We start from the raw sequence: 14,533 nt of genomic DNA on the forward strand, positions 1-14,533 counted from the left end.
GTGACGACGATGCATGACAAAAAGGCTGGCCTGATGATTTCGACACAACAAATGCCATAGCCTCGACAATGGAGGGCGTCCCAATGACCGCTTAGATGGTAAGGCCTCCAGTCCCCAGAATCACCTCTGGTGATTCAAGCACGACATTTGCTCGAGGCCTTGCGCCTCTCAACCTCCTCGGAATTCTACCACGAGTCGTTAAGGTAGGCTCTTGGGTCGAAGAACTGATCAGTCTGATACAGGGCTAGAGCGATTTGTCCAGTCTTGAAGCCAAATATCCAAGATGTCTACTTCAGAACCACATACGAAACCGCATTATCCTGGCCCTCGAGATCTGTCGGAATCCAAACGCCTCAAGGCGCAAAGTGACCTGGTCACAGCCGCTTTTGGTGAGCTTGTCTTATGCCCCATTGATTTGACTGCTGCTGGCCTTCGGATTCTTGACTCAGGCACAGCGGATGGACTGTTTCTAAGACAGCTACATTCGCTGCTTGCCCAACCGGAGTCTGCTACTCTGATCGGCACAGACATAGCACCTTTTGAGGATAACGTGGGAAAGCCGGACTACGTCGAGTGGCAAAAGCAGGACATCAACCAGGAATGGCCCGCATCCTGGCAGAATACGTTTGACTTCGTTCATCAGCGTGCAGTCATCGCGAACGCAGGGAGCTGGGACGGTGCGGTCAAGGCAGTGACCAGACTTGCTAAGCTCGTTAAGCCTGGCGCCTGGGTCCAGTTGGTAGACAGTACCATGCAAGAGGGAGATATCTTGGAAAGCGATCCTCCAAGTCTAAAGTTTACCAAAGCCGTTGGTTCATTTCTAAAGAAGTTTGGTCTCTTCAACAGAGCGACTGGCGGATTGAGCGAGATTCTGGCGCAGACAAATGAGATCATCGAAATTGGCCAGAAGGAAGCTGCACTACAGCTCGGCGTATTGGCCAAGAATGAGAAACTCAAAGAAGCAGGGAGGATCTGGCTTAGCAGCATGAGGTACACCATCGCTGCGGCATTGGCAAGGGTGAATGACCCTAACTTGATAAGTATGAACGACTGGAACAAATTGATGGATGAGGTAGAGCTCGAGGCCGAGACAGCCGGTGTAGAGTTCAAATGGTGGGCAGCCTGGGGCAAACGCAAGGCAACTGCATAGATACAGGCAAACCCACGCTATCCTTGCAGAAGCTCCCTTGGGCAGCAATGATGATCGCGCATATTGCCTGCACCAGCAAGATCACTTCCGGGAGATAGGAGTTCTCTCGGATGCGGTTCGTTCTCGGTGGAACGAATCAAGAGCATCGACATCTTGTGACACGATCCCCGATATATAACCCAACTACGATCACTTTTTTCACGCTTATACTATATGGTCATGAAGGTTCACCGGAACCGAGAGGCAAAATATGAGGACTGAGGTTGTACCCAATATCTCCGCTAGAAAGCGGATAAGGCATCCAAGGATCAACAAACAATGCAATACTGTATGCAGTTTTCACAACTTTGAACCCACCGAGGTCCGGATCTTCCTGATGCATATGACCGGGCCTGAAGATATCCAGATCCAATCTCTTTCCGAGCACGTATTGGATCGACACTACGGGGTACGGAGTACTGACTTATTATATGTCATCAACGTGCCTGTCCCTCGAGGCTAGCCATCTATACTGCAAACGGCACAGTTCGATTGACCAAGCGTAATTACCAAGGCCTTGAACCAGTCACTGAAAAGACAGTGGATACAGGAGACCGGAAATATGAATCCCTACTGATCACACTATGAAGGTTAAAGTAATGTGTACTACCACTTCGTGACCTCTCCCGTCCAAGCAAGCGCCAGTACTGTTCTGTTACGGGCGTGAAGCTCGAGGCTAAACTATAGCGTCCACAATTGTTGAGCGAAAGAAGGTCGTGGAGTGGTAAGATACGACAAGTTCTTGGACGGACGATACCTTGATCATGCTTGACATCGTTAATGCGGCACCAGCTCGAGGCCTCAGCTCCCAATTTCGCGAACAGTCGTCCCCGAACAGCGCTCTTATTCTCCACCGATTAAGGCTGATATCCGACTCGCCTGAACCAACGATAAAATCGGTACCGCTTGGCCGCACATACATACATCCAGGAACACTTGCCAGACCATCGGCTCACTTTGTGGATCTCAAAGTTTGGAGGCCGGTATCAGGTGAGGAGCGTTACTCGAAGCTAGATCGAAGATGGCAGCGATCTTACTCTAAGTTTGTTGGGCATCAATCCTCTGTTGAGGCAACCGGGCCACTACTACCTCCCTGTGAAGCTACAAACTTGTGCAAGTTCCTAAGAGAGAACTATACGCTGGGGAGCGTGTCTTCTAACCATCTAGGCGTCAATGGGCACGATTTTGGCGTCGAAGGAGTTGGCGATCACTCCTAATGAGAAGAGGAATCTGGAAATTGCTGCGGCTGCTGACCTGCTAAGCTGCAGGCATTGTTTCTGTAATGACATTATTGTACTGCAGTAAGGCTCATTACGGACTATTCAATGCTTCATAGGCAAAGAGCTTCAGCTTTCCAAGCTCCATGAAGAGCTATGTACAATTCTTCAACTGCGATCTGATTTCTCCCTAGTACCAGATTATGTCGTTTTCGGTATCAGTCATCCACGGCCCACGCCATGCTACGCGTACATAACATCCGTTCACGGAGCCACAGGAGGATCTTCTTCAGCATATACTTTACGCTTCGTCGGTCCGTGGTCCCCATCTTCGTGCCATTATTCCGCGACGGTGGTCGAAGAGCTCGGGGCTAAGGAACGAGAAGAAAAGGCCGGGAGGCAACCAACTCCCTGGGTTCGATATGATTGCTCTAGTGCGAACACGCCTTTCCCGAGGGATCTGCGCTACAACACTGGTGGATTGCATTCGGATGTGGCTGAGAGATGCTATCACATGAAAGTCCACTCTCAGGGTCAAACGAACCTCTTCCATTCATTGGCGTTAGTCAACAAGCCAGTGACTCCTCACTGATTGATGGGGCTCTTCACAGGTGATGGACTCCTCGCTGTTGCATGAAGGCTTAGCTATGCCGTCTGTCTGAGCATACGATGCGCACGACCGAAGGTATGGCCAGATTTCTGTGAAAAGCTCGTCGACTGTTCAACTGGGCAACAGTGCTCGGTCGTTGAGCATGGTGCTTTACAAGGGGAGTTGCTTTCGATATATTGAATGGGATATGTTTGCCAATGTCCTTGGGGAAACAGACGATACGCAGTTGCAAAATGGCACATACTCACTGCCGACGATGATGGTCATTAATGGCAGCATCAATCCGCTCTCTTGGACCTAGACAAGTGAATATTCTACTCCAACCGACAGCACGACAGATTCTGCGCCAGTCAGACTTCGAGTCCCTCATTACCATGGCACGGTATACACCGATGTACCGCCTAGTTAAGTGCAGCAACCATACAGAGTGAGCAAGGATTTAGTGTCATTGGATTTTGCTTCTCGACTTCCTCCTGTGCGCAGTCATGAATCGTGGACCCAGTTCGAGGGAGCCGATGCCTACACCTTCCATGGTCAATCAACAAGCGATATGACTATGGCCAAAAGATGAGCAAAGCAAAATGATATTGAATGGCATGAGAATGAGAGCCAACGGACGAGGTGTGGATAGGCTGTCGAGTTATTATGGCGTAACAGCACTGCTGGTGAGAATTCAGTGTCGTTCTATACAACATGGAAACCATCAATAGCTAAGGGCTCTTTTGTCTGCTGAACAGGAACATGGACTTGAGACGTGAAGGAACGTGGAGCGTGAATAGTTACCTAGTCTTTGCTCCGACTACATCGTGCCTCCTTTAACACTCGCCGTGTAGTTATAACCAAAGGCAGTGATTCGTTCGTACAAGGTAATAAGGAATCTCTCGATTTGCAACGTTGATACAGATGAAACAAGATACATACGATAGCTATAGAACTCTCCGCACAGACCCATATCTCATGGATGATGAATTGTTTCTGTACGGACGGATACTTCGGCTGTCTGTCCGTCTCTCCGCATTCAAAGAACCCGATTTATTATCGAACGACGACTTTTGTGACACGACAGGCGACATCGTCATCATCAACACCGTCACTACAACAGTAACCACTTACCGCTCAGTTGGTGATATCAAAATTCTGCCATCGCATATCCAACTTGGTGAAACAGCAGCAACAAGTACATTCACCTCCCGCACATATACCGTATACCGTCTGGTCGACTTGTACCTTTCCGGTCACTTCCGCCAAAGGAGCTTCTCCCCTACACACATCCGCTGTTCCGAAGTGGTTGACGAATTTGTTCCTCGACTCTCCAAGAAAGCAAGCCATCAGCGACAACACCAGCAACAACAACAACAACAACAATCATGTCTTGGTCATCGGCCCATTTCCCTCCCCCCGCACTCGCCGCCGTCGCCGAGGAAGTGGCCTCCCTCCTCCGCGAGCGAGGCGAGACCATCTCCGTGGCCGAGACGGCGGCCGGAGGGCTCGTGTCTGCCGCGTTGCTCTCCACCCCGGGAGCGTCGCGCATCTACAAGGGAGGCCTGACCCTTTACACGCTGCCTTCCCGCCTCGCGTACGCCGGCTGGACGCAGGACAACATCGACAAGTACGACGGTCCCACGCCGGAACTGGTCGAGGGCATGGCGAGGCACGTGAGAGGGACTTTGGAATCGGATTATTGCGTTTCAGAGGTATGATCTTCTTTTTCTTGCTTCACCCCCCCATCACTGCCTACTCCCGTGAGATACCTACCTAGCTATGAATGGGGATTTGTTTCTTCTCTTCCTCACCAAATCGTTTGGAAGGGTATCTGCTGCGACCCAAAGAGGAAAAACACTTCTCACCTCGTTTGTGTGTCGAGAGGAGTCAATTCGCTACTCTCAACACACACACACACACACACACATACACATGACGATCCAAGAACAAGGGACAAAATGGCTTACAATTTTTTCCTTTCTTCACAATGCAGAGCGGAACTGCCGGACCGACAGCAAGTGGAAAGACACCTAATAGGCAACCGTAAGTATTTACCTTACTCCTTTCCCTCGTAACAGTAAAAACTCCATCTGTCCCCCTTTGCCCTCTCTGTCCACTCGGCCTCAGAGGAGTGGAGGTGGGCAATATCAACATCCAAACTCACCGTGCCTGGGGGTTTTGCCTACTACTCCTCTTTTTCTTATTGTCTTCTCTTTATTTTCTTCCTTGATCTGGTCTTCCTCCTCTAGTCCTGCCAGCTCGAGCCGCCGTAAAGGTGGAAAGCAAACAGGAAAAGATAAAAGCCTGAGACCCAGAGCCAAAACCCGAGACCGAGAAAAAGAGGTTGAAGATGGCTAGAGAACTTGAGATCTTGGGGGACAAGACTTGAGGCAATCCCCATCTCGAGCACCCTTTTTTTCTGCGATCCGTACCTTTTTGCTTGGGGTCAAAAGTTTATACTGACTTGGGCCGGGGTCTTCCTTTCTCTTTGAACAGGGGCTACGTCGCTTTGGCAGTGGTGAGCGAGAAGAATGGGGCCATGAGCAAGGATCTCATGACTAGCTGTGGCAATGACAGGCATGCAAACATGGTGGCTTTTGCGGTCGAGGCTTTGAAGCTGGTCAAGGAGTTCATTCTCAGCAAGGGGTCGTCGAAAGTGTGATGGGAAAAGTAGTAGTGCTGCGGCGCCCAGAATGCACCCGGTATTAGCTTCGAAGGAGACTCTGTGATTGTGACGACGAACCCCCTTTTGGGATTGGGGTTGGGCATCACTCCATCGACCAACGGTGCAATCAATCACGGATCTGACCTACGGGGAATAAGAATATTCGCCCCTTGAGTTAGAAACTCCTTCGACTAGGGAGTTGAGCACACATGCAGTACAGATTAGAAGTTTCAAAAATCATCACCAGACTTGACGACAAGGGATACATCATCAGACCTACCTTGTACGGAGTAGATGGGGCGGCTCACTTTTCGATTCCCTGGTCTCGCCTCGAGCAGGGAGTGTCGGTGTGTGTGAGATACAGAGTACGCAGTACGGTGTGATCGCCAGTTTTTTCAGGTGCTGATGCTCATCCAATGCATTGTTCCTTGATTTTCAGCCTGGATTACTCCGCGTAGTATCCGTACATTGATTGTATCCATACCCCTCCACTCGTCGTAATCGTATCCCTATGCACCCACCACTACAGACGTCGCTCGTGATCTCTGCCTGGCTGGTCCGCGTCCTGGACTATGTCAATGTTACCTTCTATTCGGTGTGATCCATCAATCCGTTCGAAAGTACGGAGCAGGTGTCAACAAGAATCATAGTGTCATCGAACCAGCCACTTTTCTTGACCTCCAAGCCTCGAGAACGTATCACCTCCATGTGGGCCCTACCCTGTCCGTCATTTTCTGGGATGTGACCTGGTGCTTGGGCTACGAGTTTCGGATCAATCGAACAGGTCAGATTCTCCTTCTAACGTCCAGATTGAGGCTCTTAGCTCTGAGGGCAAGGTGGTCCCAGGCGGCGCCGTGTCTCGACGCGACAACTTGACCCAACAGGACCCCATCAATGCATGTACATGTCCATGTGATGCGGAATGCGAATGCAGATAATCATTAGGCCGGCTTGGGTCATTTGACGCACATCCTCCGTACCGTACCGATCCAGACCAGGCCCAGTTCAATACGAGTAGAGAGAAGATGTGCAACGTGGAGTGTTCCAAAACTCGTGCACACGACTCGGTAGTTGGAATGGTGACACAAGACCGTTGGGGACTCGCCAGCCATGACCGTTGAGATCCGAAAGTTCGGATCGCGGGTTTGGGTCCCCCGCGGAGTCGCATGGGAACGATCGGAGTGTGATGTTCACGGGGGACAAAGGCATGACTTTGCTCAACCTCGTATTCAACATTCCTCCAACTATAGTGACAGTCCAGCCATGGTCTCTGGAAATCTCTTTTCCGTGAAACGACCACATGTGATCAACGCAGCACGGCAAGGATTTGAAAGATGTTGGAAAGGGGGTGGCGATCCGCAGGAACCAACAAGCCTGCTCTGAAGCACGGGAGGCAGGGATTGTCTCTATCCTCAGGCAAAGGTGTTCGGCGGTGTGGCGAGACATTGTTAGGAATACGAGATACATGGATTCTCGTAGCGCAGAGTTGCAGCGAAACGTTGTTGCTTTACCAGGGTGGTTTCTTTCCCTTCTCAGCTGCCTTTGTTCTACTTACGGTACAGTAGCGCAGGTGGTTTTGACAGCTGTCAAATCTCTTAGGGGGGAGCCTTGCCACATTGGCGGTACCAGAACGTTTGACTCAAACACAAAGGTCTATAACCCGTTGAGGTTAACGGTTTCGTAATGCTGACTTGCATGATAGGAGCGATTGAGCCGGCATGTCTCGCCTCACCGACATGGGCCTGGAGATCGAGAAGGGCGGTTTGAATTTGGGATATTTTGGATCAGCTCGGGAGGCGCCGTACGCCACCTGCGGATGTGATGAGAAAAGTACGGTTGATACATTCTGGTTGCAAAGGGTCGTTAGGAGTAAGATCCCTTTCCATTCATTTGCCCACGCATACCAGGGATTGGACCGCTCGACAAGGGATTTTTGTCATGGTCATGGGTACTCGTAACTCCGATTTCGTACCCTGCATGGGAGGGTGGTCGTGGTTGCTACGGAGTAGATTGAACACCAATCGCTGACATGTGGCGCCGTGAGGCACAGGCGAGCATGGGACGGCCAGGATCGGCGCGCCCATCTTTTGCCGTCGGTGTAATTCGTAATACTTCAGCTCGCTCTGAACGGCGATCACTTCCACTTTTCGTGTTCGTAAGTACCTTGCTTCTGAGATACTTGAACATGTCTGACAGCGAATTCATGTATCTTGAAGACGTAGAAAGAAGTCACTAGCGAGCAGCAGGCGGTGCTGGTGTAGGCTCTTGGCGGGCTTCGGACGTGGTTGCCGGGCTTGCTTGCGGCGCCTGTTGCGCCTGGGGTCAAAGCCTTCCAGGTAAGGCTTTCCTCTGAAGCCACCAACTGACAGCCTACAAATACCTTAAGTACCCAGGGAGTGAGGCTCACCACCTACCGAGTACAGTATAGGCTTGCTGCATCAAAGTGAGGGGGCTTGCACCGCCCGCAACATACTGCGGTCCTCCCCTGAAGAAAACAATTCTGGTCGCTGGACGAGACCCTCGCATCTTACTTTAGGCTGGGTCAATAGGTGGCTTGTTGATCCTTACTTATCAACGAAGATGTCACGCCGTAGGACGGAGTACTCTTTTCATGGTAACACAAGCCTGCATTCTCTCCCATCGTGAATCCTCAACGCACCAACAATGTCTTCTAAACCTTGTTCCCGGCCAACGTTGTGTTCATTTCGTTATCTGGGGTCGGACCGAGGGGGAAATGAGGACGAGCGTAGAAATCTCGAGACTGGTGGCCGTGTCTTCCCTCCAGTGTCTGGTTGATCAGTACGATGTCCAGAGTATCCATCCAATCTGCGAGGCGAGGTGACTTACTTGCAAGCATCAAGGCATCCTCTCACAGGAACAAGGGGTTTCGAGTCTGTGATCGCACGCACAGGGGAATTTTTTCATGCTCCTCCTTTCACGGCTCGATTTCCGTTGTTTACTGTATGCTTACTGCCTCGCCTCTCTGGATTTGCTCGACCAAGCTCTTCTGGGTCAATCTCGGTCCTGGTAGATTATGTTGGGCATCAATGCTTAATCGACATCAGCACATCGCGTGACGGAGCACAAGGTTACAATCACATCTTTCTACAAGGTCTAGAATATACTGGCCCTCCCTGGGAGACTCATGTAGCACCCAATTTTCCTACCTCTGAACAGTAGTGACCACCTATGGCAGCAACCCAGGTAGCCTACCGAGGTTCTCCGTGGTCCGTATGTCGAGGCCTACAAGGCGAGTAACTCCATGTCGAGGCCCAGTCGGAAGCAATGTTCCATGGCGGCATCACCATTGAAACGGCCTAGTGATAACCTCGAGACTTCGCGAGAGTAGGTGACCCCGCCAAAGAATTCCTGGCTGGCTGTGCAAGAGGACTATTGTGTGCTCACACGTACTGTATCGCCCTGGAACTCTTCTTAAGTCAGAAGAGGTCTGATCAACCTCGCTTGCTGCATTGACGCCCAACGCTAGCCGCTCAAACGAGCGATCATTGCGGATCTTTGAAGCAGTGGGCATATGCTCCCCTTGATTTACGAAGTTCTACCCTAGCCAACGCCGGGTCGGGGCGTCACTTGCAGGAGAGGGAAATACCCAGTGCACTTGACTTCATCAGAGACAATTGTTGCGAGTGGCGCTTGGTCAGGGCACTTTCGCGCAAAGGTTCCCGTGTCCTTCATTTCGGTAGCATCATAAGGAGTTTGTTGGGCTTGTGCGAATAATGTCACATTGCACTCCACGGTGTGTGGGGCGTGTCAATGTTCGACGCCGGCGTGGATGCTAGCTAGGCCGAGGAAGGCATTTCGAAGCTCTTCAGAATGGCTTCTAGAAGGTAACTGACTCGACGGGACAACCCCCTAGACGAGGGATGTCTCCTGGTCCTTCCTTGTCATTAACCCTTTGCGATGGCCCAACCTCGCATCATCGCGAGGTCGGCAGCTAGGCTCCGGAGATGAAAGCAGCAAGGCCCGGACATTTTTTTCTTTGCAATAACGGCGAAACTCAAGTTGCAGAGAGATTTGCCTCAAGGAGATTGCGGAATCATGAACCCGTTCCCCATGTGCGCGATTAAAAAGAGTCTCTGATTTCACTTTGCCGCAAGACATCACGTAAATGTCGATGAAAACGGCATGGAGGAAGTGGGAACATCCAACGTCCGGAGGGAGTCTTGTGCCAGGTTTTTCAGCCTCGCGGAAATGAGACACCTAGTAAGTCGCACTCGTTCTTGATCATCATATTCCATACTGGGGCATTGAGGTTCCTTCACCTCGCGCGAACCATGGCGCGGTCGATTCACAGTGCTCTAGCTATGCACAAGCGCAGTTGACTTGCACGAGTCAAAATCGTGGCATTATTGACTTATCGCCGGCGTCAAGCCCAGTCGACGACACGGAAAAGTCTAAGCATGTGATTTTGCTCATACTAATAATAATAAGAATGATAGTGTCCGCATGCGAGATGTTGGAGTGCGGGAAATGCCCCGAAACGGGACGAGATGCCGTCTGCGTCCCGGCGCTTCCCCTCTGAAGCCTGGAAGAAAGAAGCCTGGCCATAGGGGAGGCTGTCGGTATGACTAGGCTTGACCCGACCAGTCTTCCGGGCCTTTGTTCACCACGTGGCCAGGCTAACGGGGGGCACCGGGGACGCTGTCAAGTGAACTCTAAGGGTGCCTCGATGGCCATTGCTCAAAAAGCCTCTAGAAATAATCCGCTTATGTCGAAGCAAACTCGCGTTATTATTATCCCTCATAAAACAATGCACAACGACGCCGAGCAGCCTCATCTGTACCATATCAGGGGCCGGACTGCCTGGTCCGGGACATATCGTCCCGTGAGAGGAACCCTCATGTTCCTTTCTCGCACTATCCCCCAGGGTTTGAACTAGACGAACGAGCGGTTCCGCGGGCGTCCAATCCATCGACGATTTGGCGCAGCGTCAGAGCCACTAGTCTGTACTCAGAAACAAAGCCCAAAGAGGCAACCGAATATCTCGACTTCGAACTGATCTCTCTCTGATGGATCCCCTGTCGGGACCATGGACTGGGCGCAGGGGCTCGATTGCTGTTTGTACACCGCGGCAGATTCCAAATTATGCCGCGACTCTGACGAACAACCATCTTCTGCAACGATGGCCTCATACTAGTCTGAGACGCAGTCCTCCGAGAAGGCTGAATTTCCTGTCCAACGCTCTAACCGAAAAGCTAATCTCCTCGCCTTGATGCACCTAGTCGGGATGTGAACATGGACCAAATTCCGCATCAAGGGAAGGAGGCGGCGTACGAGGCGCAAGGAAAAGTCAAATAATTTTCGAGTCATTGGACAAAGCATCACGGAAACATACAAAGCACGACGGATTCGGATTTTGTGGCCGGCCGGCTCGGTCGCTGTTGACACCAAGCCAGGCAAGAGCAGGCTGAAATTACTGTCTCCAGTATTCGTGTAATAATGATCAACTTAAGCAAGAAAGATTGTGTATTTGTATCACCAAGGAGGCAACATCATGCGAACAGCGCCTCGGGCACGCAGAACACAAATGCGACGTTCAAGATTCACGCTTTGCCCGCGGAAACATCGTGGAATCGATACTCACCGCAAGCTGCGACCACGGCCGGAAAGGGTCAGGGTCGGGGTAACTCCAGTACATTACAGATTCATCAGTCCCTTACCCGAGTACGAATACAATATTGAATGTGGTGGACAACAAAACCAAATATTAACGCGCTTGACTGTTATTGATGCACCGTATCCGAGAAAAAAGGGGCCGTCTTTTGAACGATGTTTCATGTTCTTGCCTCACTGTACGCGAGTCGAGACTACTACGCCAACTACGTAGTACTCTTCCTTCGGCTCCGACAGACAGGCAAATCAGAATGCGAGATGGCCCTTTTGATCGCCGCTGATGCTTGACCACAATACAATCTCCAACCTCCTGGAGGCGCAGTTCATTGTCCCATCGTCATCTGCGATAGCGGGGTGCTTTGATTGAACATCAGTCAGCCAGCCGGCCGGCCGGCCATTCCCTGCTTGGTTATTCACCTCGTCTGAGCCTCCTCATCGAGATAGTCACGCCGTACCGCAACGCGGACACGTCTCGTGAAGAACGTGGTATCAATGGTAACAGCAGCTGGACGAGGCTGCGCGCGCTTCTGTCATTGTCAGATTCTGACCAGAGTGTCACATCGTCGGGCCGACCGTTCGCTCACATGGAGTTGGAGAGTGGACTCTACCCGTTGTTGCAATGATGCTCATTTTATGTGGATAGCCATGACCGCACTGGAACAAGTATCGTCGACTTGAACTGCTATACGAGCTCCGACGCCCTAAAGCAAAAGTCTATAAACGAAGGACTCAGAGGTGAAGCATCGTTCGGGTATAGTCACCTCGAATTCTTCATAGTATGTGCCGGTCAAGCATTCTCGACCCCTGCAGCCGTTTGGAGAGGGCTGAAAGCGGACGCAGGGCTCTGAAGAATCGACAATTTGAGGCAGTCGGACGGTGGATTGAAAACTAACCGATTAGTTTGGTTCAATGGCGCTCCACCTGGGGGAAGGCCCGGCAATAGGGGCCTGAGGGACATGAATCGCTTCCGATCATGTCCGTGTGTCTCTGGAGTACGCGTGCACGTCAGAGAAAAACTCTGGTCGAGTGAATCAACGATTGACTGCCCAGCGATCGAAGGTGTGGTTTTGTCAAGACAGCTGTCACTTCACAGTAGCCAGCTGAATCCGAACTACAGTATATGTTCCACCCTTATGTGACAAGCAGGTAAGCAAGAAAAAGCAGGATAACATTCTCTGAGTGGGCAGGCCTCGACACCATGTCATGCGGCAGCCCGTACCTCGGTCAGTCAACGTTCGTCCTATCGACGTGGAAGCAACATGAAGCTTGGCACTTAGGGTTTGAGCCATGGAGGTCCCACCCAGCTCATCTTGAATCATTCGAGGTACGAGTATGGATAGAGGACAGAGCAAAAGCAAGGAAGAAGTGATGGGACAACTACGCCCAGTCCGGAGTACTTACAGTAGTGTACGAACGAATACGAGCGACAACATTAGGTACGGAGTGCGAGTATGGGTCACTTGCTTGTCGCATTCTCACTACGAGGCGAATTAGTCCGTCATAGCGGTTGCAAGATGTTTTGGCGGTCAAGACAGGTGTGTCCATATGTACAACTAGAGTAGGAAGCACTGACCAAGTCCTCGTATTGCCGAAGGGCGAATCCGGTGGGCGACTTGCTGGTGAGGTCAGTCCCCAGGTGCCCAGGGAGGTCATCGGTGCGGATGCGTTTACGCGTCACGGTGAGGGAGATTCGGGCTACGACAGAGTAGGAACTGGGTCCTGGTACTAATTAGATGCTGCTTAAAGGGTTGCTCGTTGTAGGCATTCGCATAGTAGATCTTACTGCCCAACACTGACACAGCCAATCTGTGTACGTGAGCCCCTGGTATTGTATCAGCATCGCTCGTTTCCCCCATTCTCCGACTTGTTCGCCATCAATTGCTCCGTACTAAATACTATATCTTGCAATACTGTAGAAATCAAGTCACTGTTAGACCTACCTATCTCAGTAGGTATCGACAAATTCGACGGTGAGCACAGTACTAGGCGAAGAGGACTGTGTGTTGGGTGTCTCTGAGAGTATGCCATTGTCTACTCCATGACTCTCAGGCACGTAAGTTCCTAAAGATGGTGTCTGACAGCCCGTTGGAGGCAGTACTCTGTACAGTAGGCACCTACAGTACGCTTACTTGTGCCATTTGGGCGTCAAGTACACTGGAAGGGTCGGATAAATGGCCATTGGCCAGTAATAGCCGTCGGAGCAAGGCGCTCTCTGTTACAGTCGTTTTCCCACTTTCTCCCACTCACCACCTGGGTAGGTACCTATTAGTGTCCTAGAAGTGCCTGCGCCCTCGCCTACGCCCACTATTTACCCGCCAGGCATTTGAAAGTCCCAGCCCCGTTCTACAAGTGCCCTTGGAATCGAATCGATAGCGACCAACGGAGAACAACTACTACGAAGGCCCATTGTGAACCCCAATCCTCCCCCTGGCCTACAATACAATACAATACTGGCCACTAGTGGTCGGTGCGTGCCTCCTGCTCGACGCTTTTTCCAAGGCTCTTGCCGGCCCTTCCCTTCCTCCCACAACGCCTAAATTTGGACAATGATCATGGCCGCCGAAGGCAGGCTGCGACCCTTTTCTGGGCCTAATGCTTGACACTGGTTATCAACACATGGTATATGGTGCGAGATACAGAATCTACAAGTAGACAATGTGAAGCAGTGGCATCACGCCGGTGCTTTCATGGTGCATATACGGTACGGACGACCGGTGGAATCATCTACCTACAGTACTTGGAGGTCCCCAAATAGGTATATCATTTAGTAGATTTGATCCCACGGTTTAATGAAATCTATCTAGAGTAACCGGACAAGACATGTAATCCCGCTTCTCGCCCTCCCGAAGCTGAGATTTGTATAGGTATCCCACGCCTCGGCCTGATACGAGTTATCCTCCTCCCCATCAGCAACCACCCCCGATCCCAAACCTTCTATGGAGTCTCGTCCTGGGCTGACTTGACATCGAAATTTCCACTTTTACTCCTCCGACATCCTCTGTCAGTCTTTGCCTCACACTACCCACCCACTCGCCCTCACCTCTGACGAGTGCAATACGAGTCTTGACCCTGTCAAAGCCGACGCCGAAGCTTGTGACCTCCCTCTGCGACCCTGACCCTATCCTTGTCCAGTTGGCCTGTTAGTGCCACCACCTGCTATCACTGACACCTCGGCGCTCAACCTCTGGCACTTCCGCCTGCTCCGTCCTGGTCGTCGAACTCATCGACTCCGTCTTGAC

General features: G+C 51.3%; 3 protein-coding genes across 3 annotated transcripts; all 3 read left to right on the top strand.

The window, feature by feature from the left end:
* Positions 1 to 60: 60 nt before the first annotated feature.
* Positions 61 to 2,892, top strand: PV06_00263 (uncharacterized protein). The gene has a single exon (XM_016400738.1). It carries the CDS (start codon positions 284 to 286, stop codon positions 1,148 to 1,150), a length of 867 nt encoding a protein of 288 aa, XP_016267791.1. The 5' UTR covers positions 61 to 283; the 3' UTR covers positions 1,151 to 2,892.
* Positions 2,893 to 4,061: 1,169 nt separating this feature from the next.
* On the top strand, positions 4,062 to 6,094 carry PV06_00264 (uncharacterized protein). Its single transcript, XM_016400739.1, has 3 exons — positions 4,062 to 4,710; positions 4,992 to 5,041; positions 5,495 to 6,094. The coding sequence occupies exons 1-3, from the start codon at positions 4,384 to 4,386 to the stop codon at positions 5,658 to 5,660; spliced, it is 543 nt and encodes a 180-aa protein (XP_016267792.1). The 5' UTR covers positions 4,062 to 4,383; the 3' UTR covers positions 5,661 to 6,094.
* Positions 6,095 to 10,404: 4,310 nt separating this feature from the next.
* On the top strand, positions 10,405 to 13,119 carry PV06_00265 (uncharacterized protein). The gene has a single exon (XM_016400740.1). It carries the CDS (start codon positions 11,176 to 11,178, stop codon positions 11,506 to 11,508), a length of 333 nt encoding a protein of 110 aa, XP_016267793.1. The 5' UTR covers positions 10,405 to 11,175; the 3' UTR covers positions 11,509 to 13,119.
* The last annotated feature ends 1,414 nt before the right edge of the window (positions 13,120 to 14,533 follow it).

The sequence above is a fragment of the Exophiala oligosperma genome (genome assembly GCF_000835515.1).
Source record: "Exophiala oligosperma strain CBS 72588 unplaced genomic scaffold supercont1.1, whole genome shotgun sequence".
Classification (NCBI taxonomy): domain Eukaryota; kingdom Fungi; phylum Ascomycota; class Eurotiomycetes; order Chaetothyriales; family Herpotrichiellaceae; genus Exophiala; species Exophiala oligosperma.

Bases quoted from the DNA above. Each gene is read 5' to 3' on its own strand.
- PV06_00263 (XM_016400738.1), top strand. From the start codon at position 284: ATGTCTACTTCAGAACCACATACGAAACCGCATTATCCTGGCCCTCGA.
- PV06_00264 (XM_016400739.1), top strand. From the start codon at position 4,384: ATGTCTTGGTCATCGGCCCATTTCCCTCCCCCCGCACTCGCCGCCGTC. The intron at 4,711-4,991 runs GTATGATCTTCT...TTCACAATGCAG, and splicing joins CGGATTATTGCGTTTCAGAG to AGCGGAACTGCCGGACCGAC. The intron at 5,042-5,494 runs GTAAGTATTTAC...CTCTTTGAACAG, and splicing joins AAGACACCTAATAGGCAACC to GGGCTACGTCGCTTTGGCAG.
- PV06_00265 (XM_016400740.1), top strand. From the start codon at position 11,176: ATGCGAACAGCGCCTCGGGCACGCAGAACACAAATGCGACGTTCAAGA.